At 34.9% G+C, this 22,543-nt stretch overlaps 1 protein-coding gene across 1 annotated transcript in view; it reads left to right on the forward strand.

Annotated features, from left to right (window-relative positions):
- The window catches only part of IREB2 (iron-responsive element binding protein 2), a 44,074-nt gene that overhangs the window by 16,272 nt on the left and 5,259 nt on the right, over positions 1–22,543 (forward strand). Inside the window, 15 exon segments of the mRNA XM_008574530.1 lie at positions 2,721–2,886; positions 3,409–3,546; positions 5,766–5,835; positions 6,326–6,509; positions 7,596–7,735; positions 10,130–10,301; positions 11,649–11,749; positions 14,634–14,750; positions 15,853–16,012; positions 16,904–17,039; positions 18,181–18,265; positions 18,618–18,774; positions 19,087–19,211; positions 20,722–20,826; positions 20,920–21,062. Coding sequence (XP_008572752.1) covers positions 2,721–2,886; positions 3,409–3,546; positions 5,766–5,835; positions 6,326–6,509; positions 7,596–7,735; positions 10,130–10,301; positions 11,649–11,749; positions 14,634–14,750; positions 15,853–16,012; positions 16,904–17,039; positions 18,181–18,265; positions 18,618–18,774; positions 19,087–19,211; positions 20,722–20,826; positions 20,920–21,062 — 1,999 coding nt within the window.

A 22,543-nucleotide genomic window follows, 5' to 3' on the forward strand; every position in this document is an offset into this window, starting at 1 on the left:
GTGGGATCCGAACCCTCGGGTGGGAGCGCCGCCGCGCTTCCCAAGCGGCGCACTATCCAGTGCGCCACTGGGCGGGACCGGGAAATAATATTTAGAAACAACAAACTGAGTTGCTAGGAGTTCATTACTATTAGGTTGTCATTTTTCTAGGCATTTTCAGTAGATAGAGCTAGGACAAACATTTTTTAGAAAGAAAAATCATGAGTTCATACCCATGTTTTCAGTTGAAATGTAAATTGTTTTTTAACTTAGCTACTCGGATTTTATTCTTGTATATCATTACTCTTGAAAATCTTGGTTCCCAACCATAGTAACAAAATTACTTATTTGCTTTCTTCTCATTATACATATGACAATTTCAAAATAACAGTTCTGGGCCAGCCCGTGGCTCACTCGGGAGAGTGTGGTGCTAATAACACCAAGGCCCAGGGTTCGGCTCCCGTATAGGGATGGCCGGTTAGCTCACTGGGTGATTGTGGTGCTGACAACACCAAGTCAAGAGTTAAGATCCCCTTACCGGTCATCTTTAAAAAAAAAAAAAAGACAAAATAACAGTTCTAATGACTAAATATAGTTTGCTTTCTTTGTGATTCTTTTTGTCCTTAGAATATATCCTGCTAGGGCCGAGCCCGTGGCGCACTCGGGAGAGTGTGGCGCTGGGAGCGCAGCAGCGCTTCCGCCGCGGGTTCAGATCCTATATAGGGATGGCTGGTGAGCTCACTGGCTGAGCGTGGTGCGGCCAGTCTCAAAAAAGGACAAAAAAAAAAAAAAGAATATATCCTGCTAAAGAATAATAGTCAAAATACTGTATGGGAGATACTAAGTTTTTCAGTTTATCCTATTATTGTTTCTTTTTATGAAAATATGTATACAGTAGGCCCTTTGTATCTGTGGAGTCTGTATCTGGATTCAACCAACCACGGATCGAAAATAATTGATGGCGGGAGGTGGGGAATACCACTAACTTTCAAAAGGCAAAACTTGAATTTGTTGCATGCTGAGTACGTGATTGAAATGATGTGTAGGCATTATAAGTAACCTAGAGATGATTTAAAGTATACAGGAGGATGTGCTAGGTTGTATGGAAATACTGTACCATTTTCTATGAGACTTGAGCATCCAGGGATTTCGGTATCCGGGGGGGTCCCTGGAACCAATCCCCCACAGATACTGAGGGACCAACTGTATGTATATATTTATATATATATTTAAAATTATAGCTGGCTGGTTAGCTCAGTTAGTTAGAGTGTGGTGTTTTTGTTTTTGTTTTCTGTTTTGGGGGATGGCCAGTGCTGGGATAGAGTGTGGTGTTGATAACACCAAGGTCCAGGGTTCAGTTCCTGTACCGGCCAGTTGCCAAAAAAAAAAAAAAGAAAGAAAAAGAAAAAACAAACGAAAAGGGGGGTTGGGTAGGGTAAAATTATTTATTTAGTATATAATATATAATTTTAAGTTATACATTTAGTGTGTAGTTTTAAAAGAATATATTTAATATATATTATTATGCATATATATTTTTAACCCTCTTTCTTTCTTTTTTTTTTTTAAAGATGACTGATAAGGGGTTCTTAACCCTTGACTTTGTGTTGTCAGCACCACGCTCACCCAGTGAGCTAACCGGCCATGCCTATGTAGGGATCTGAACCCGGGGCCTTGGTGTTATCAGCACCACACTCTCCCGAGTGAGCCATGGGCTGGTCCTTAACGCCCTTTCTTACAAGAAAGGTTGGTATAGTATAAACATTTCTCCCCCCCTTTTTTGTGGGGGGGCAGCTGGCTAGTGCAGGGTGTTTTTTTCCATGATAATATATTCTGCAGATCACTCCTGCTCAGCATATACAACTCTTTATTTATTTATTTTTTTGAAAGATGACCGGTAAGGGGATCTTAATCCTTGAGTGAGCCACAGGCCGGCCCCCAGTATATACAACTCTTCATTCCTTTAAACAGCTTCATGAAAATCCATTATGCAGATTACCATGATTTATTCAACCAATCTCATTCTAATTCAGTCTTCCCTTTAAGTCCTAAGGGAACACTTTTGTGTGGCAAAATCTGGTGTAAGGATTTATTATGTTTGAAAATTTTAAAATACTGAAATCTTTTTCTATTATATCCTTAAACAAATAATCAAGAGCGAATGAAAGGTTTCACGAAATAAATTTTAGTCATCTAAGCATCTCAACTTAATTTTAAACTTTATTCATTATAGTTACAGTCTTATATGTCCAAATCAGTGCATTTCTTATGTGAAGGTTTTTTTTTTTTTCCTTTTTGTCTTTTTTACTGACCGGTAACGGGATCACAACCCTTGGTGTCGCGCCTGTACCGGGGACCGGCAACGGGATCACAACCCTCGGTGTTGCGCCCGCACCGCGCTCAGCCAGTGAGCGGGAACTGTTCTCCACATGGGATCCGAACCCTCAGCGGGAGCGCCGCCGCGCTCCCAAGCGGCGCACTCTCTAGTGCGCCACCCGGCTGGCCCTTATGTGAAGGTTTTTATCTCTGCTTTTTCAGGGCCTTGGGCTTACGTATAGGAAAGTCGAAGTTACAGAAAGCCTGATGTTAACATGAATGGTGTTTATTAGACTAAAAAGTGAATTTTTAAAATTGAGAAAACAATGTGTCTTTGTCTTTATCTAACTTTTTGCTATTGTAATTTTTATAATATATAGGTATGACTATTCCCTTATTAATAGTAGTATTTTCTCTTGAATCAGATGTTCTGCCTTACTCAATACGGGTTCTGTTGGAAGCTGCTGTACGAAATTGTGATGGCTTTTTAATGAAAAAGGAAGATGTTATGAACATTTTAGACTGGAAAACCAAACAAAGCAATGTTGAAGTGCCCTTTTTCCCTGCCCGTGTTCTTCTTCAAGATTTTACGTGAGTGATGGGTTTATTTTTTAATGGATGAATGTTCAGACTGTTCCGTTTTTAAAATTCAGACTCTCTGATAGATGGCTCTGTTTTTTAATTTTGAAGGTTAGTTTATCAATTTAAAAAATTGCCCTTTCTAGGCTGTCCAGTTAGCTCAGTTCGTTAGAGCATGGTGCTAATAAAACCAAGGTCCAGGGATCAATCCCTGTACTGGCCAGCTGCCAAAAAAATTAAGTAAATAAAAATGAGTACAAATAGTGCTGGCCAATTAGCTCAGCTTGTAAGAGCGCGGTGTTATAAAACCAGGATCAAGGATTTAGATCCCTATACTGGCCAGCTACCAAAAAAAACCCCCAAAATGAATGCAAAATAAAAAGGGATACTTTTTAAGTTTGAAAATGAGTATAATCATTTATTTATTAATGAATAATTAATCATTTATTAATTTATCAAAAATAGTATTAATCATTTATTCAGCACATACAGAAAACAATTAGAAATGTAATATGATCACTTTTTATTTTTTAGTGGAATACCGGCAATGGTGGATTTTGCTGCTATGAGGGAGGCAGTGAAAACTCTTGGAGGTGATCCTAAGAAAGTCCACCCTGCCTGTCCGACAGATCTTACAGTTGACCATTCTTTACAAATTGACTTCAGTAAATGGTACTTCAATACAGATAATTATAAAAATAGCTGTGCAAATTAGCTGGTAACCAACCCACTGGAAGTGTATAGTATAGAGGAAAAGGAGTAGAGATCATTTATGCCAGAGTCAAGTATATATATTTAGTGTTGACCAGTAATACAAAAGGAAAAACTATGGTGAAAAGCTTGTGGATTGGTGAAATTTTTTGTATTCAGTCTCAATTTAAAGTTATTTTCATGTCTATGTATCTCTGCTGCTATTTTTGATAAATACACTGTCTTTTTTTTTTTTTAGCAAAAAATAATTTACGTTTTAGTTTTAAAAAACTTTAACACATTTAAGATTTAGAGTAACTAAGAATAATACCCATGCATATTTATTGTAAGTGCTAAATGATAACTTAATTAATTTGCCCCTGAACTAGATTTTTCAAGTTCTGTCTAATTCTTAAATTTGGGGCGTAATATTTTTACAAAGCCTTGGGTTATAGTGACCTCATGTGCTCTTCCTTTCTAAGAATTCAATATAATCTGTGAGTCCTTTGTCATCAAATTATGACAGTTTTATGTAATCACTCCTTGTTCCTGCTAGTTGTCCTGATTGTTAGGGGCATGTTAACTTCTTATACAGAAATTAATTTCCTGAAAAAGAAGATTTATTGATTCAGAATTATTGTATGTGTGGGTTTTTTTCCCCCCCTTAAGTTTTCTTTTTTAGGCATGTTAACTTCTTATACAGAAATTAATTTCCTGAAAAAGAAAATTTATTGATTCAGAATTATTGTATGTGTGGGTTTTTTTCCCCCCCTTAAGTTTTCTTTTTTTAACTAGCAGAGTGTGATGTGCTTACTGTTATTTTTTTATTTCTAAAAATCTAATCTGGTGTAACATTTCCACTCAATTTTGACTCTAAATTACAAAGTATTAAGATGGGTTATATTGTAGTCCCTGGCTGTATGAAAATAATAACTCTTTTGTGTCTTTTAATGCATCAATGAAGTATTAATTATAGACTCAAACAAGAAATTGATGGGTAGAAAATTGAGAACATAACATTTGACACTTGAAATCACTGCCTAATTTGAAGTCAGGTTATGAGTTATTAAATGTTTGTATGGCACTTTGTAGCCATAAGTGCTATGGGAAGGTAAAATAATTGGAGTGGCTCTAGAAAGCTGTATTCCCTGAGGTCCTGAGAACAGTCTCCCTAAGATATACTTGGTTTCAAATGATCAGTTAGCCATGAATTATTAAGGTAATCTTTGTTTTTTGTTTTAAAAAAAAAGCAAGCCGACAGTTAACAATAATTATCTGGACCCTGGAGGACATATATAATTTAAGTTATATTGATAGTCTAGTCAACACTTAATCACCAGCTGGCAAGTGAAATAAACAACTTAAAGCTGTTTGAAATATTTTTTAAAAAAATTCATTAGATAAAAATAGTTTCCTAAAAATGGTACCACATTTATTGATTAGAGGTGAATTGTTTTATCTCTTAGTTTAAATTATTTATGTAGAGGCTGGCTTGTTTAGCTCAGTTGGTTAGTTTGCAGCCTTGTAACACTAAGGTCGAGGATATGGTTCCCCGTGCTGGCCAGCTACACACATGCACACACACAAAATGTAAATAAATAAATAAATAATTTATGTGAAATATGTTTCTAATCCACGTAAGGTAAATTGCTGTGTATACATAAAAACAAAGTACAAGCTCCCATTTGGGGTGAGATGAATAAAAGATTTTTGCTAAAAGCTTTTTTAAAACTACAAAATGATTTTGAAGTGTTTGTCATTGCTACATAGCTATAGTCAAGGCTCATCTCCCAGTTTAACTGGCACAAAAGCCAAATGAGTATAAATGCATATGCTTATTGTTGAATAAATTGCTGCTCTCCTTTTTTCTTGCAATGGAAAACCCAGCAAAGTTTACCATTTTATTTTTGTTATGATTTTAGCCAAATCTCTCACAATAATGCATTTTTAGTAGTTATAGACACTGGTTGTGGACATAGCTTTCTTATACTCAGTAAAATAATAACTTATTGCTATAGTTTTCTACTGTTATTTAAAGCAGAACTTCTTGTTGAAAAAGAAAATTCTGAGAAGTCCAGTAAATTGTTCTTTCAAAGATTTTAAATGTTTATATATATGTGTGTAAGAATGAAGACTTAGAAAGAAACAAGGCAAGTCTTTTTGTAGTACATACGTTTAATGCCAGGTCTTCTTCCTTTTAGACCGGAAACAGTGTTAAAAAATCAAGAAGTAGAATTTGGCAGAAATCGAGAGAGGCTTCAATTTTTCAAGGTATAAATGATTCAGGGAAATTTTTGTATTAGAATTTATAAAATATCGATAGGTATAATTTTTATATGTTTAGTGGTTTTTAAAGGCTTTATAGAAGTAGAACCCTTTTGTTCCTTCAAATAAAACCTTATTGGAAACCCTAGTATATATGAAAACAGTGGCTCTAATTTTAAGTGAGCTTGGAGGACTTGGGTACATTAGGCCTTCCCTTCTTCCCATTCCTGAGAATCCTTGGAACATAGTTGAATACTACCATTTATCTGGACTATTTGAACATTTTTATTTGACTTAATTTTGTTTTAATGATCTACAAAATGGATATATTTAGGTTTGTACTGTATATTTGTTTTTAAGTATGTGCCATGAACTTTGAATTGACCATATTTAACATTGGTTCAAATATTTTTAGTGTTAATGTTTATTTATATCTTGATTTTGAGCACAAATTCACATAATGTACTTTTACTTCTTAAATTTAAACAAAATATAGTGGAGCTCAAGAGTTTTTAAAAATGTGGCTGTAATCCCCCCTGGAACTGGAATGGCTCATCAAGTAAACTTAGAATATTTGTCAAGAGTGGTTTTTGAAGAAAAGGACCTCCTCTTCCCGGACAGTGTAGTTGGCACAGATTCTCATATAACCATGGTGAATGGTTTGGGGATTCTGGGGTGGGGTAAGTAAATGACTCAGTATATTTAATTTCTTTTGGGAATGGGGTGTCAAGAATGTTATAAAAGAACATAGACAGTGGGTGTTAATAGCCTCTAAGGCTCTGTGTTTTTCATCTTTAATCATATCAGAAACAACAGAATTTAAGAGTTTGTGAACAGTGGTAAAAGAGGATTTATGGACAGAAATTTGCATAGTGCCCATCACAACACTTAATAGCCTCTAAGGCTCTGTTTTTTTCATCTTTAATCATATCAGAAACAACAGAATTTAAGTGTTTGTGAACAGTGGTAAAAGAGGATTTATGGACAGAAATTTGCATAGTGCCCATCACAACACTACCATTTGTGAAATAATTGAGTGATGATAATGATGTCTATAAAGGTTACTTCCTTGTTTAATGTCTTTCCGTGGCTCTCCTGGTCTCCTCTGTAAATCCAAATTCCTTAGTATTTTATGCAAGGCCCTTCACAGCTGGGTTTCTTTGGCCATTTACCCACACTCACCTTAGAGACTGGTCTCTCATTTACCTAAGTGGGCTGTGCTCTTTTATACTTAATAGCTTTACACCAGCCGTTCCCTCTGACAGAATGCATTCTGCTGACTACCCTTTTGTTGTTGAAATGTGGCTACTATTAACTCCTCCTTCAATAATAACCTCAGGTTCTCCTGAAAGTCCTAACTCCATTCATTAAGTGTACCACACTCTACTTACTCTTTTACAGGGTGTTATAATTGTTGACTTTGGGGGGATCTTTTTCATTAAATAGATCTTCTTGAGGTTGACAGGGACAGGGTTCTATTCATTATCTGTATCCTTGAGCATGTATAGTACAGTGCGTAGCGTAATAAAAACTCACTAGATGCTTACTGAATTTAATAAAAAGGTCAAAATCAGTTTTTTCGACCATGTAAGTAGAATCATTCTTTTCAGAAGGCTTGGGCTCAGTGTCCACAGTAATAGTAATGTAGCAACTCTGTATAGGGTACTATGTAAGACATGCTCACAAAACATCTAGAGATTTAGATGTTACAGAGATAAATTATCTTTTAATGTACTATGCTAATATACCTGTCGTTATTATGTTAGGGGTTGGAGGCATTGAAACAGAAGCAGTTATGCTTGGTCTGCCAGTTTCTCTTACTTTACCAGAGGTCGTTGGATGTGAGTTAATTGGGTCATCAAACCCTTTCATTACCTCCATCGATGTTGTTCTTGGCATTACAAAGGTAAGTTAAAGCTGTGGTAGCTGAATGACTTAGTGGACGTTATTTTTATGTAAGTGGAGCAGCCTCATGAGAGCAGAGACTACGTGAATAAAAAGAATTTCAAATTTAGTAAAGGCTGATTGTATCTCCTTTAATTGAATTATTTGCCCAGTAGAAACCATTGCTGAACTAGATAATGTTTTTTTTTTTTTTACCTTTTTGTCTTTTTTCGTGACTGGTAACGGGATCACAACCCTCGGTGTCGCGCCCGTACCGCGACCAGCAATGGGATCGCAACCCTCGGTGTTGCACCCGCACCGCGCTCAACCAGTGAGCGGACCGCTCTCCACATGGGATCCGAACCCTCGGCGGGAGTGCCGCTGCACTCCCAAGCGCCGCACTCTACCGAGTGCGCCACTGGGCTGGCCCGAACTAGATAATGTTTTAAAAAATATGGACTACAGAAATATGAGAGTGTCATATTTTTCTATTGGGTGTTTTAACATGTTGAAGTATTATATAGAAACTTTTTCTCTGAATTTTCACAATAGTGGCTGTATGCCTTTAATACATATACTCAAGGATCTCCTAGTGAATAATTTGTAACTCTCCATCTTAAATTTCTGATTTTCACTAACTTTATTTTAATGATTAAGCCCCTGTTGTTAAATGAACACACCTGGAAAATGTTTCACATATAATTCCAACTTGGATTTCAGCATTTTTGGTTAGATTATTGGTCTGAAGGCTTTCAGGATATTCCGCAGGGTAATAAAATGGTAATGCCTCCCTCTCAGCATTTGGTATTGATCCTTCTGTAATTAGAAAACATTTTGGTATCTTAGAGAAGTGATTGATCCAGTGTATGGTACCAAAAGATCAAGAAGTTAAATTGAGAATTATAGGATTATTCCTAAAGGAAAAGGAATATCCAATTATGTTTTTAGAGAAATCAGTTCATTCTTTCCTTCAGACATCCTGAAAATTAATGCTGCTTTTTAGGCCCCTCTGGCTATTTTGTCTTGATGGTATTATCTGTGCTGACGTTTTAGCTTATTGTTAAAAAAATTTATTATATATATTTACATTTATTGAATATATTATTCTTTCTTTTTTGAGATTCCATTCTATTCATGATCTTTATAGTTTTTCAAAATGTATTTTGTGGTACCTCTTTAATTTGATGAAAGCAGCATTTGGCTTGGTGTATCTAATCTGTGTTTCTCTCTTCCTCAACAATATAACCATAAATATAAAGAAACATCTTTCTTTTTTGGTGGCTGGCCGGTATGGGGAACCAAACCCTTGACCTTGGTGTTACAAGGCTGTGCTCTAACCAACTGAACTAACCGGCCAGCCCAGAAACGTCTGTTGTTAAGGTTTGAATTTCTACATCTATAGAAAAGAGTTTGAATTAAGTGATCCTTAGCAATTCCGAAATGTTAGGACTTAACATTAATCATGAGTTGAGGGTAGTTTCACTCTTAATCATCTCCTTAGGCTCTCTCCCTATACCAGTCTGAGACTATTTTACAATTCAGAAAAGATGAGTAGCTGTTTTGGTTACTTGGTAGTAAGTTAAAAAAAAAAATTATTTTAGAAGGGATTAAGTTTGAAGCCACATGTTAAAAGTCCTTCCAAAATGGAATTTACTTATAATTAATGGTGCTGTAAATATTTGCGGCAGCAGTTGTAATTTGAAGAATTTTTTTTTTTTTAAAGATGACCAGTAAGGGGATCTTAACCCTTGATTTGGTGGTGTCAGCACCACACTCTCCCAAGTGAGCTAACTGGCCATCCCTCTATAGGGATCCGAACCTGTGGCCTTGGTGTTATCAGCACCACACTCTCCCAAGTGAGCTAACTGGCCATCCCTCTATAGGGATCCGAACCTGTGGCCTTGGTGTTATCAGCACCACACTCTCCCAAGTCAGCCACAGGCTGGCCCTGTGATTTGAAGAATTTTTATAGACAGCATGTATTTTTTATTTAAATATACAGTCTCATCAGTATATTAGTATTTCATTAAATCTAAGATGTCATCAATGGTTAGAATCACCATTGTTTTATGTACTGCTACGAAAGAAAAAGGGCTGCCAGCTAAACAGACACACTGTTAAGTCTAAGGTGTACCCTGATTTCAGAGATATTAAAATATGAATTGTAGCCATCTTGAGCTGTGAGTCCCTTTTCTACCCTGATTAACAGTGACATTGGACCACTCTTCTGTTGATTATCTTAAAATACCTGTGAAACTGGAATGAGTTGATATTTCATGAAAACAATGAAGGATCTTATTTCTTCACTGGTGCTTCACTATATTGGTTAAAAATTAGATTATATAGTTTTCAGGGAATCCATGCTATTATTATCATTGCTAATTTTCTGTGTTTTTCCATGCACCCCTTTATATAGCACCTCAGGCAAGTAGGAGTGGCTGGAAAGTTTGTTGAGTTTTTTGGAAGTGGAGTTTCACAATTATCTATAGTTGATCGAACTACAATAGCAAACATGTGTCCAGAATACGGTGCTATTCTCAGCTTTTTCCCTGTTGACAATGTGACATTAAAACATTTAGAACATACAGGTAAGAAAATACAAGATTATTACAATAAATGTGTTACATTTCCAGTGTGTCTGTCCAACAATATTTTATAATAACTACCTTTATACATGTTTTTTAATATTCGTAAAATTATCTTATTCTGAAACAGTGGTTCAAATAAACTATCAGATGTTTCTCAAGAGTGTTTTTTTCCTCGAATCCTAGTTCTCTGTGACCCACTGATAGCAATTTATAGGAATTACTAAACGTCTGATCCTCACCTCACTGCTCCCTCCCCCCCCCCGCCCCTAGTGATGGATACCTCCACCCTTACTTAGGGATAAGAGGTTGCAATTTAATGGAAGTCAGACTTGAGCATATTCACAGCTGTCCCCTTCTGTCCCCTTCTCCATCAAGAGTAGAGGAGCTCTAAAACAATAGGGTTAGGGAATCACTGTTCTACCTAAAGAATAAGAAGCTCGGAATTTTGTGAGAAGTATAGGGGCTATAGATTCCAAATCTTTTTGTAGTCTGATTAATTGTGAACTTTGACACTCTTCTATTGACTTTATTTTAAAATAGAAAGTACCTGCAAAATCAGAATATGTTGATATTTCATAAGGTTACTATTCTTTAAAAAGTAGGATCTCTTTTTGATATTATCCATTTCCTTTTGTGAAAAGGTTGTTGCCAAGCTACTCATCTCTAATCATAGCTACATTTGGGAATATATTCTAGTATTATTCATTTTGGGGGCAGATTGTTATAGATTAATGAATCAAATGACAAAGTGGATGACTTGTCATATGGAACCCTGGAGGGGATGGTCCTCATAAAATGCAAAACTTTGTATCTGGATTTTGGTGGGTAGAACATTCAAGAGAGAAATGATTAGAAGTACCTCATTTCTTCCACATTAATCTGAGTTAAGATATTAGTGATCTGTTACTATGTAACAAATTATCCTAAAATTTAGTGGCTTAAAACAGCGATAATCATTTACTGCCCCATGGTTTCACTGGATCAGTAATTCAGACAGGGCACAATGGGGACAGTTTTATATCTGTTTCATGATGTCTAGGGACTCACCTGCAAAACTTGAAAGCTAGGGCCTGGAATCCTGAAGGCTTGTTCACTCACCTGTTTGACAGTGAGCAACTGGCTGTCAACTGGGGACTCAGGGCTTGTAGGCAAGACACCCACATGTGGTTTCTCCATATAGTCTGGGCTTTTTCAGATGGTGGCTTCTCAAGGGTAAGAAAGAAAGAGAAATGTAAAATAATTTGCAAATAATATTTGTTTTTGCTCATCACTGGAATTCAGCACCCTTAGTCTCCAGGGATTTCAAAATTCCTTAGTGGATTTTGTTGCTTTTGTTCATCTTTTTAGGTTTTGATAAAGCTAAACTGAAGTCAATGGAAACGTACCTTAAAGCTGTGAAATTGTTTCGGAATGACCAGACTTCTTCAGGAGAACCTGAATACTCCCAGGTATATGCAGAATAACACACCTCGTAGTAGTTAAGTGTGTGAATTGTGGAATCTGACCAGCTAGGTTTGAATCCCAGCTCTAAGATTTACTAGCTGTATAACTGTGAACAATTTGTTTAGCCTTTCTGCCTCAATCTCCTCATCTCTAAAATATGACGATAATATCTACCTCATAGGATTTTTAGATTAAATACAAACTTATAGAACAGTTCTAGGCATATAGCAAGTATGCAATAAGTGGTAGCTATTATTATTATTTAAGAAATGTTATTTGTGGCCCAGTACTTTGATTTTATTCATTAATATTACATAGATTTCTATTGTGAATTTAGTAACATTTTATGTTATAATTTTTTTAGTATTTAAAATATAATATTGACTATTAATTCTTTGCTGTGATTTTTTTCTACTTTATGATAAGAGCTGTATAATATCCCCTACCCCCCCAAATAATAAATTTTAATGAAGTCTTCATCTGGCTTATGACTATATGTTGCACAATCCTACTGTTAAAAGATACACAGGGCTGGCCAGTTAGTTCAGTAGATAAATAATAAATTTTAATGAAGTCTTCATCTGGCTTATGGCTATATGTTGCACAATCCTACTGTTAAAAGATACACAGGGCTGGCCAGTTAGTTCAGTAGATTAGAGCACAGTGTTAAAACACCAAGGTCAAGGGTTCAGATCCCTGTACTGGACAGCTGCGAGAAAAATAAAAGATACACAGTTATATGGCCTTAAATGTTACTTTTAAAGATATTTTACAGTCTAAGCAAATATTTCTTATCTGTTGGAAATAGAGTTATATATTTAAATAGAATTCACTTTCAGAAAAGTCTTAATTTAATAAAATTAATTTTCTAGGAATGTGTCAAGGATCTATAACAACATGGGTTTGGTTAACTGTTAAGCTATTTTTTGTAGGGAAATTCATTTTCTCACCCAGCTTTATTTTTCTTTATAGCATATCTTCCTACATTATCTATTAATTTGTATACTTGTTCTTCTCTCTTTTCCCCTCTGGAATATAAGTAAACTCCAAGAGGACAGAAACTTTGTTTTGTTTGATATTATATCCCCAGCTCTTGGAATAGTGATATTATATCCCCAGCTCTTGGAATAGTGATCAGTGCATAATAGATATTCAGTGAATATGTTAGGTGAATAAGTGAATATGTATATGTATATTGAAGGGCCAATATAGAACCCATAGGAGTTGAACCTGTGTAACAATTTGGGACGATCTCTTAACTTCTCTGATCATTTTCTGATTTTTTTCACCTCTGTCAAATTTAGTGCATTGTCCACATTTTTAAAAAAGACATAAATGAAAATAATAAAAATTAAATGGGAAAACATGGGTGGTAGAATAAAATGGAATAAATTTGCCAATTTAAAAAAAACTTGATTGTATTGAGAAATAAAACTAAAATTCATCAGGATGTTGATTTTAAGAGAAACTCCTAAAGGGCAAAGACTGAGATCACCTGAATCCATTAAATGAGAGTATAAGAAAAATAGTTATGATCAGTCAGAATAAACAGGGGTATTAAATAATGATGAAAGAAAGCCATAGTGAAGAGAAAGTTTCACATTGGTTATACCCATATAAAATGCACAAAGGAAATGGTAGATATACCAGAAAAAATAAGTAGGAACTAGTTGGGAAGTGAAACTTTAACAAAATATGATTTCTTTTTTTTTTTTTTTAAAGATGACCGGTAAGGGGATCTCAACCCTTGGCTTGGTGTTGTCAGCACCACGCTCAGCCAGTTAGCAAACCGGCCATCCCTATATAGGATCCGAACCTGTGGCCTTGGTGTTATCAGCACCGCACTCTACCGAGTGAGCTACGGGCCGGCCTCAAAATATGATTCCTCAACCAAGGAATAAAAGCTTAGTCTGCAGGGGCCTGGCCAGCAAGACCCTCTGGAACCAGGAAGAAAAAACCCTTTCTCTGCTGTGTCTCTCCAGCACCCTCTGTTGGCCATGCTTCACATGGAAGCTGACAAAGAAATGTTTACTAACCATAATCACAATAAATTTGGAGCTCAGAGGCAATAAAATTGAAAGATGGCACAGGCATCTACTTTGCCATTGGGCATCTGTTAAAGACAGTGTTTATCTTTGTGGGAAAAAACACATTTGAAGAATCACAAATTTTATATAGACAATACACTTAATGTGCTAGTTTGCATACTGATTTGTTAGTCTTTTAGCAAATTTTCATATTTGTGTTTCATAAATTTAAAGGGGCTTGTTTAAAATCTTTATTTCTTGGGCTGTATTTCACCATTAACATAAATTGCATTAAAATAAATGTGAATATACTTATTCTGCTTGAGAAAGTAATGCTTGAATTAGAATCTGTACTTACGAATTATTCCTTCTCTTCCTCTTCTTTCTCATTTTTTTTCTTCCTTTATTTTTACAGCAGTTTTAGTTTTACAGAGAAATTGCGCAGAAAGTACAGATAGTTCCTTACCCTCCTCCTACTCACGTGTACATTTTCTCCTGTTATTGACATGTTACATTAGTGTGTACTCTTCCTTTATTTTTACAGCAGTTTTAGTTTTACAGAGAAATTGCGCAGAAAGTACAGATAGTTCCCTACCCTCCTCCTACTCACGTGTACATTTTCTCCTGTTATTGACATGTTACATTAGTGTGTACATTTGTTGTAATTATGAATCAATATTTATATATTATTATTAACTTAATTTTATATTAGGGTTCCCTCTTTGTATGGTACAGTTCTATGGGTTTTATCTAATGTATAATGTCATGTATTAACCATTACAGTATCATACAGAATAGTTTTGCTGCCTAAAAATCCTCTGTGCTCCACCTATTCATCCCTCTCTCCTTTCTCTATTCCTAGGTGATCCAGATTAATCTGAATTCAATAGTTCCTTCTGTCAGTGGTCCAAAAAGACCTCAGGATAGAGTTGCTGTGACAGATATGAAAAGTGATTTTCAGGCTTGCTTAAATGAAAAGGTAGATTACTTTATTTGTCAACATGCTTTGTGCCACATAGTAAAGAACCAACAAGGGGACCCACAAACTCAATCCACTGCTATTTTTTTATATATTATGGCACACATCAGCAACTCCCTTAATTTCCTACTGTTCTGTGTGCAGGGCAGTCATTTGATGAACTTATTCCCAGTTCCACTGTGAGGATCAAAGGTTGATTGTATCTATTTATAGTAAAACTTAAATTAATTAAAATTAAAGTTTATAATTGTTTCTTAGTCACAATAGCCTCATTTCAAGTGCTGAATAGCTACATGTGGCTATAGCTCTTGTGTTGGACAGCACAGATATTGAATATTTACATAATCACAGGAAGTTTTATTAGACAGCACTGTTCTAGATTTTTGTGACTTCCCAGACTAGGAAAAAGCCACTACACTGTGTAATTACTCTCATAAAATTTGGTAAAATGTAACTGAATTAACAAGTGACCTCTTTGGCTTTTGAGGGTTTGTATTTTCTGCTTGAGAATCATGGCTTCAATCTTGTCACTTTCTGTGTTGTATTATGAGACTAATAGTTGGCTTTCTCTGCAGAGTCTTTCTTTTTTATGATTTTTTGGCTTTTATTTGGAAAATGTTAAACTTGTGCAAAAATAAAATAGTGTAGTAAATTGCCAGGTATCTGTTACCTTGCTTCAATGATGACCAACTCATAGCCAATCTTGTTTGCACTCACACACACAGGATCATTTTGGAGCAAATCTTCAGGGCCATTTTTAACAAAGAAAAAGTTTGTACCATCTCTTGAGAATTACTGTAAGCAGGGCTGAATAGAGAACAACAAAGCCAAATAAGATCTGGATTCTGTGTAGTTGGCTGGACTTAGTAGATAAAAACTCTGGTTATGAACACCACCAGACTCCTGTCGTGACTATTCAAATTCATGCTTTAGTTGAATTACAATTACTGAATGTTAGAGACTTTCAGTGTCACTCACAAATAGTCAGAACTTTGAATGTTAAATCATTAAATGTCAGATGTCTGCTGTATTTCCTACCAATTTTTTTTTTTTACTGCATATCCAGGATATTTAGTTTATTTTTATGTGCAAATTTGTATAGGTTGGATTTAAAGGCTTCCAAATTGCAGCTGAAAAACAAAATGATATCATCTGTATTCATTATGAAGGAAGTGAATATAAGCTGTCTCATGGATCAGTGGTCATTGCTGCAGTTATCAGTTGTACCAATAATTGCAATCCGTCTGTCATGCTTGCTGCAGGTAGGTTGTGGTTTATGGCCATACATTTTCTTTTCCTAAGTTATTTTTTGCTTTTCTGTTATAGTCACTTTCTGTTTCTTAGATTATGCCTGAGTATCAGTGTCTGTGTTTGATATTGAGACTTTCTGAGATTTTAATTAGGTCTTAAGGACCCTAAGTTTGATTTGTGTTATTAGTTTTGTTCTTCTTACACAGAAGGTACGTTTTTGTGGGGTTTTTTGGTACAGGGATTGAACCTTGGACCTTGGTGTTATCAGCTATCAGCACCACACTCTAACTAACTGAGCTAACTGCCCAGCCCTGATAAATTTTTTTACTATAACTTACATGTCTATTAATTTTAGGTTGTATCTGCTTCTGTTGATTTAGAAATATAGTTAATTAGCAAGTGTTTCTTGATTATCTCCTATAAGTTTACTACCATAATAGTGTGCTAGGTTCAACTGAGAGTTATAAAAGAAGTAAAAGATTATTGACAAGGACTGTAAATGAAATCGATTTGTATATACATTGGGATAGTTCATTAACTTTATGAAATCATGTATAGTAAATATTAAATTGCTGTTAGTTTATTATGGCATTTAAAAATGGTTCAGTTAATATCTTATATATGTGCATCTTTTATTTCCATTTGTGTGCATGATGCCATGATGTTGGTCTGTACCTTAATTTACAATATTAAGGCTAGTATATCTGCTACAATTTTTAATTTGTCCTAAATGAAGCAAATCAACAGAATAAAATGGAGAAAATAATGACAGTAAATTTATGAATTTGGACTTTAATCTGAATTGGAGATCAGTCTGTTAAAGCCATTTTTTCCTACTTTAGTAAGAGTGAAAGAGGGAAATAAACACTGTCATAATAAATCATTGTTTGTTGGCCGTGCAGGTCTTTTGGCTAAAAAGGCTGTTGAAGCTGGTCTGCGTGTTAAACCTTATATAAGAACAAGTTTATCTCCAGGCAGTGGGATGGTTACACATTACCTCAGTTCAAGTGGAGTATTACCATATCTTAGTAAGCTTGGGTAAGTGACTGTTATCACTTAAATAGTTAACATTAGTATTCAGGAGTTATTGAAGCTGCTTGTTAAGGTCTTTCATATACAAAGAGAAGACAGAAAAAATATGCTTGAGTTCTACTTGTTAATCTTGCCATTACTGCACAGTTGTTGAGGCCTTATTTAATATTCAGCACTTATTAGGCATATCCAATGAACAAGGCATTGGCTACTTAGAAGTAGGAGACATGATCCTAGCTTTAGGATACTTAGTTGGAAAGACAGGGTAAACAAGTAAAACCAAGTGATGGTGACAGACAGTATGAGAGATGTCACCAAGTAGTACATAATTTCCAACGTTGTGTAATAAGTTCAGAGAAGAATGAAACATTATGGGTTGCATTTATTGACTGAGTAAATTGTCTTAATTGAGGTTTTGTGAAGTTATTAGGTCTATAATACATAGGTTAAGTTGTCCCTGAACTTTAGAGAAAATAATTTTTGTTGCTTATGTAACAAAAATAATTGATGCTATTTGTGTTTTCAATGTATATTTTGCAACATATTGTCTTACATAAACCATCAATTCTTTTGCACACCTGATAAATTTTAGATGTTTTGCTTTTAGAACAACAGCTAAGAGTAATTTAGAAGATTATACTGTAATCTTCTAGTTATATCATTTTGAAATTATTGTCAGGGACTCTTGGGTTTAATTGATTGAGAATTGAAAGATTTACTCCTTTTTAGTGCCCAATTGGGGCCATTGGTCAGATTGTTATAGCCAGGTCCTCCTGATACTTTACAGTTTAAACCTCTTTGGATGGAAGTACAATATCAGTTTTTTAAAAGGTAATGTTATATTCCTAGCAAATAGTATTTGAGGAATTTTCTTATGTAGTGTGATAGGTGCTGTTGACTTAACAGGGAATGTCTTAAGTATGAAGGCTCTTCAAAGGTTTCAGTTCAATACAAATAGCATGCCTGAGAGTTAGAATCAATTGTTCAGAATGTTGTGAAACATAGATTGATGATGGTTAATGTTAATCCATGTCATGAATATTCTTTTAAGTTCTCTTACTACAGTGATGGAAATGAAAGATAAAACTTGTTTTCTTTACAAATGCTGTGATGTGTTGTCCAGTGACATTTATATTTTGAAATGCAGATTTGAAATAATTGGCTATGGATGTTCAACCTGTGTGGGAAATACAGCACCCTTATCAGAAGCAGTTTTAAATGCAGTAAAACAGGTAAAATGTGTGGATCAGCAAACTATCTAAGTGGGTTTTCTTAACTATGTTTTGTTATTAAATTATGGAAAATAATATTTGTGTATTTATATTTTTATAGTCCTTACACTTCTTGGGAAGAGTAACCTATGAATCTTAAAATGATTCAAAAGAATGTAAGGAATTATTTTAGTTTATTTGTAGGACTGATTGTTCTGTACCTAAAATTAGCAATATGTTTTTTGGTTATCTTGCCCTCACACTGATATTTGAGATTGCTTATATATGATTATCCAAATTTATACCATCTTTTAAACTGAATACATTTATTTGTGTATGTGTGTATCCTTTTTTGTTTGTTTGTTTTTTTCAGGGAGATTTGGTTACCTGTGGAGTTTTATCTGGAAACAAAAATTTTGAAGGTCGTCTTTGTGATTGTGTTCGTGCCAATTATCTTGCCTCTCCACCCTTAGTGGTAGCTTATGCCATAGCAGGCACCGTGAATATAGATTTCCAGACAGAGCCTTTAGGTATCTTTTCCTTTATATATATGCATACCTGCACACACTTTTCCCCCAAAAGTTGCTATTTTTTTTAATGTTTCTTAGACCATCCATTCTTTGAATTATTTCAGGAAAACCTATGATAATGCGTAGTTATTAATTTCTGTGTTCACGTGAGGAATATAAAATGTACAAGTAATTAGTTCTTCTAGTTACTTAAGCCTGAAGCACCATGTTGTTGATAATTTACTTGGTTTCTATGATATGTCTTATAAAAAATAACTCCCTCAAAATGTTCACACTTTTTCTATTGAATATCATATTAAAATCTTTAACCAGGTACTGACCCTACTGGCAAGAACATTTATCTGCATGATATTTGGCCTAGTCAAGAAGAAGTTCATCAGGTAGAAGAAGAACATGTTATACTATCCATGTTTAAAACACTAAAAGAAAAAATAGAGGTAAGAGTCTTATTTGTTTCTTAAATAGCTTAATAAAGTTCAGTCTTTTATTTCATGCATCTTGCTGAATAGAATAGAAATTAAAAATACATTACTTTGAATGTACAGTTTTTAATGAGTAATAGGTACTTTGAATCTGTAATCCCTAATTACAAAGAGAATGGCTTAGAGTAATTAGAACTGATTTTATTTACTTATTAGAAATGTATAGCAGGCACTTATACTTGGCATCCTGAATGTGGGCAGACTTCATAGAAACTGCCCTTGTCACTCCCATTCAAATGGTTCAAAATTCAAAAGAAATAAGAGCAAACAATACAATCCTGCTTGCTCCAATCTAGCCATTTAGTTTGCCTCTCTAGAACAACTAGTGATGTCTTTCTTAAAGCATCTTCCCAGAGCTGTTTTAACGCACATGCACGCAAATCATGTATACAGACTTTTATTTTAAGAACAGAGAATATAAATATGAGGGCAGAAATAGTACCTATTCAGTGAGCAAATATTTATCAAGCCCTTACTGTGTGCCAGGTTCTGTTCTAGGTGTTTGGAATACATCCGTGAACAAAACACAGTTCTCATGGGGAGAGACAGGCAGTGAATTGTAAAGACAATAATTAGGTAAATTATATGATATTTATTATTTGTTAAAAAGTAGTAAGTATTAATCAGAGTAAGGCCTTAAGGAGGGAGTCTTAATGAGGGCAGTGTGACTAGAGCATAGTAATAAGAAGAGTGGTGTTATGAACTGATGTCAGAAAGAAAATGGAGGTCTGGATCCCATAGGGAATTTTAGGCCATTATAACAAAAGTCTTTTACCCTAAGTAAGGTGAGAGGGGGAGCCATAGGAAGGTTTTGAACAGAGGTGTGTCAGAGTCTACCAAAAAAGATTGCTTTGTCTGTGTATTGAAAATATATTGTGGGGGGAGAAGGGTTGGGTAATTAGGATATAAATAGGAAGACCAGTTGCAGTAGTCCAAAGTAAAAGATGTTGATGGGGTGGGTCACTGGGGTAGCAGTGGAGGTGGTGAGAAACAGATTTTTGGATATAGTGTGAAGGCAGGACCAAAGGACCAAATATATGAGCCAAATATTTTGAAAAAAAGCAGAGGTTTTTCTCCATGATAACATTCTTAAAGATTAACAGAATACCCTACACATGCTTAATCTCTTTTTAGTAACACACGTAGGTCTTTCTAGATTCTTTAGCTTTTTTGGACTCTGTGAAGCCTTTATGTTCAGTTTATATTGAAACTTAACTCTTGGGTTTTCCTGATGATCTGGTGTGCTGGAGTTTGATGAGCAAATCTTTAATTATTCTGTCCAAAAATGTTATGATTTTATAGAATTCACTATCTTAGCTGTCTTTCAAAATGGATAAGGAAGGCCTATTTTTTTTTTTTCATTCTGACCTAAGTACTGCTTTATTCTCTTAATCATTTTCGTAAGCTTCTTTTTCTGACTCCTTTTATCTTTCCTTTGATTCATCATCCAAAACCATATTCACAGATGGGAAATAAATGGTGGAATTCCTTAGAAGCACCAGATTCAGTTTTGTTTCCATGGGACTTAAAATCTACTTATATCAGATGTCCTTCATTTTTTGATAAACTTGTAAGTACTGTTTTATTGTTTGATCTTTTAAAGATTTGTTATAAACTGAGAAACCTTGTGAAGAGTTAAATGCCTTGAACTTTTACCTTTTAGACCAAAGAGCCAGTTGCACTCCAGCCTATTGAAAATGCCCATGTCTTATTATATTTGGGAGACTGTGTCACGACAGATCATATATCACCTGCTGGAAGTATCGCTAGGAATAGTGCTGCCGCTAAGTATTTGACAAATAGAGGGTATGTGTGCATGGTTTTAGGGTGTTTTTGTTTTATCTTTCTTACTGATTATCAAGAGGCTTCTACTGGTCATGTTCCTTTACCCAGTAAGTACATGCTATCATAAGTGTCTGATTGTCCATGTGCAAGGGTACTTCAAAAAGTTCGTGGAAAAATGGAATTAAAAAATAATACAAATTTTTCCATGAACCTTTTGAAGTACCCATGTATTTGACTTAAGTGAAAATTGGGGGGGTACCTTTTGCACCTGTCTTTGCTTATAACTTTAGATACTGAAATTGCTGCTTTAAATTGAGCTCTTATATTCTAACTAAACAACTGATTAGAAACAGGATTTTTCTTTTTCAGTGCTATTTTGTTGAAAAGTCAGCTGGGTGTGACCTACTAAATGAAGCCTCATCGTTTGGTTCTAACCAGCCTCCCATTATTAAGAGTATAGAATTTAAATGTGTATTTTATAGGCTATCAAATGTACATGTGTGAGGCTGGGATTGATGTGTATCAAATCAAAAAAATGAATTTCTGTTTTTTTGAACCTATGATTTTAAGTTTTCTTTCCCCCGAATATTTTTTGGTTGTGATTTCTGTCTTGGTCATAATTGTAACATAGCCTCCACAGAAGAAAACCAGTCACCACTTCTCTCATATATACAATTTTTATATTTATTATGACTTCTAGTATGGATTTCTTAGCACATTTAGTTCAGTAGTTCTCTTTGGTTAGAATTGTCTAAAAATAAAGACACTCAAACTCCCACCACTCCCATCCTGAAGAAGTTTAAATGTACAAGTTTAGAGTATTGTTGCTTATGCAGAAAAGACCAAATTAGAGGCCAGTAAAAGTTGGTTGTTGATGAGATACTTATGTTCAGTTGTTTCTTGTCCCTAAAACATCATTTATATAGTTACTAATCCAGTAGCAGTGAGCACCCCTAGCACCCAGATTATGGTTTCCAAATACCATTTCCCATTACAAGTAACCACTGCTTCTTGGAGAAATGATTGAGTCCAGAACTGGAACTGGAAGATGTACAAAATGATTCTGGACGTTTTATACCAAAAGCAAGGGAGCTATCAGAGCCACCAGGCTTCTGTCAAAAGGTTTCAGGAACCAAATTGAATCTGTCACCAATGAAAGGGGGACAGTTTGAGCATTAATAAGAATAATAACTGGAATAGATTGAAACGTTATAAATATATTTAAATCCGTGAGTCGATAATGAAAAAAACCCCCAAATTGTCATATTAGGTACATTTGGAAGATGAACCAACTTATTAGTTTGAAAACTGGTAAACAAATCTTTAACCAGTCTTTTTTGTATGGAATGTATTTCAGTAAAACCAAATAATTGAAGGAAAAATTATCTTTATAGATGTTTTCCAGATTAAAAAAATGAAGTAATGATTTAATTAGAGTATCACTATTTTTTTTTTTTTTGTCTTTTTCCGTGTCCGGCAACGGATCGCAACCCTCAGTGTCG

This window comes from Galeopterus variegatus, unplaced genomic scaffold, assembly GCF_000696425.1.
Source record: "Galeopterus variegatus unplaced genomic scaffold, G_variegatus-3.0.2 Scaffold1059, whole genome shotgun sequence".
In the NCBI taxonomy this organism is placed as follows: Eukaryota; Metazoa; Chordata; class Mammalia; order Dermoptera; family Cynocephalidae; genus Galeopterus; species Galeopterus variegatus.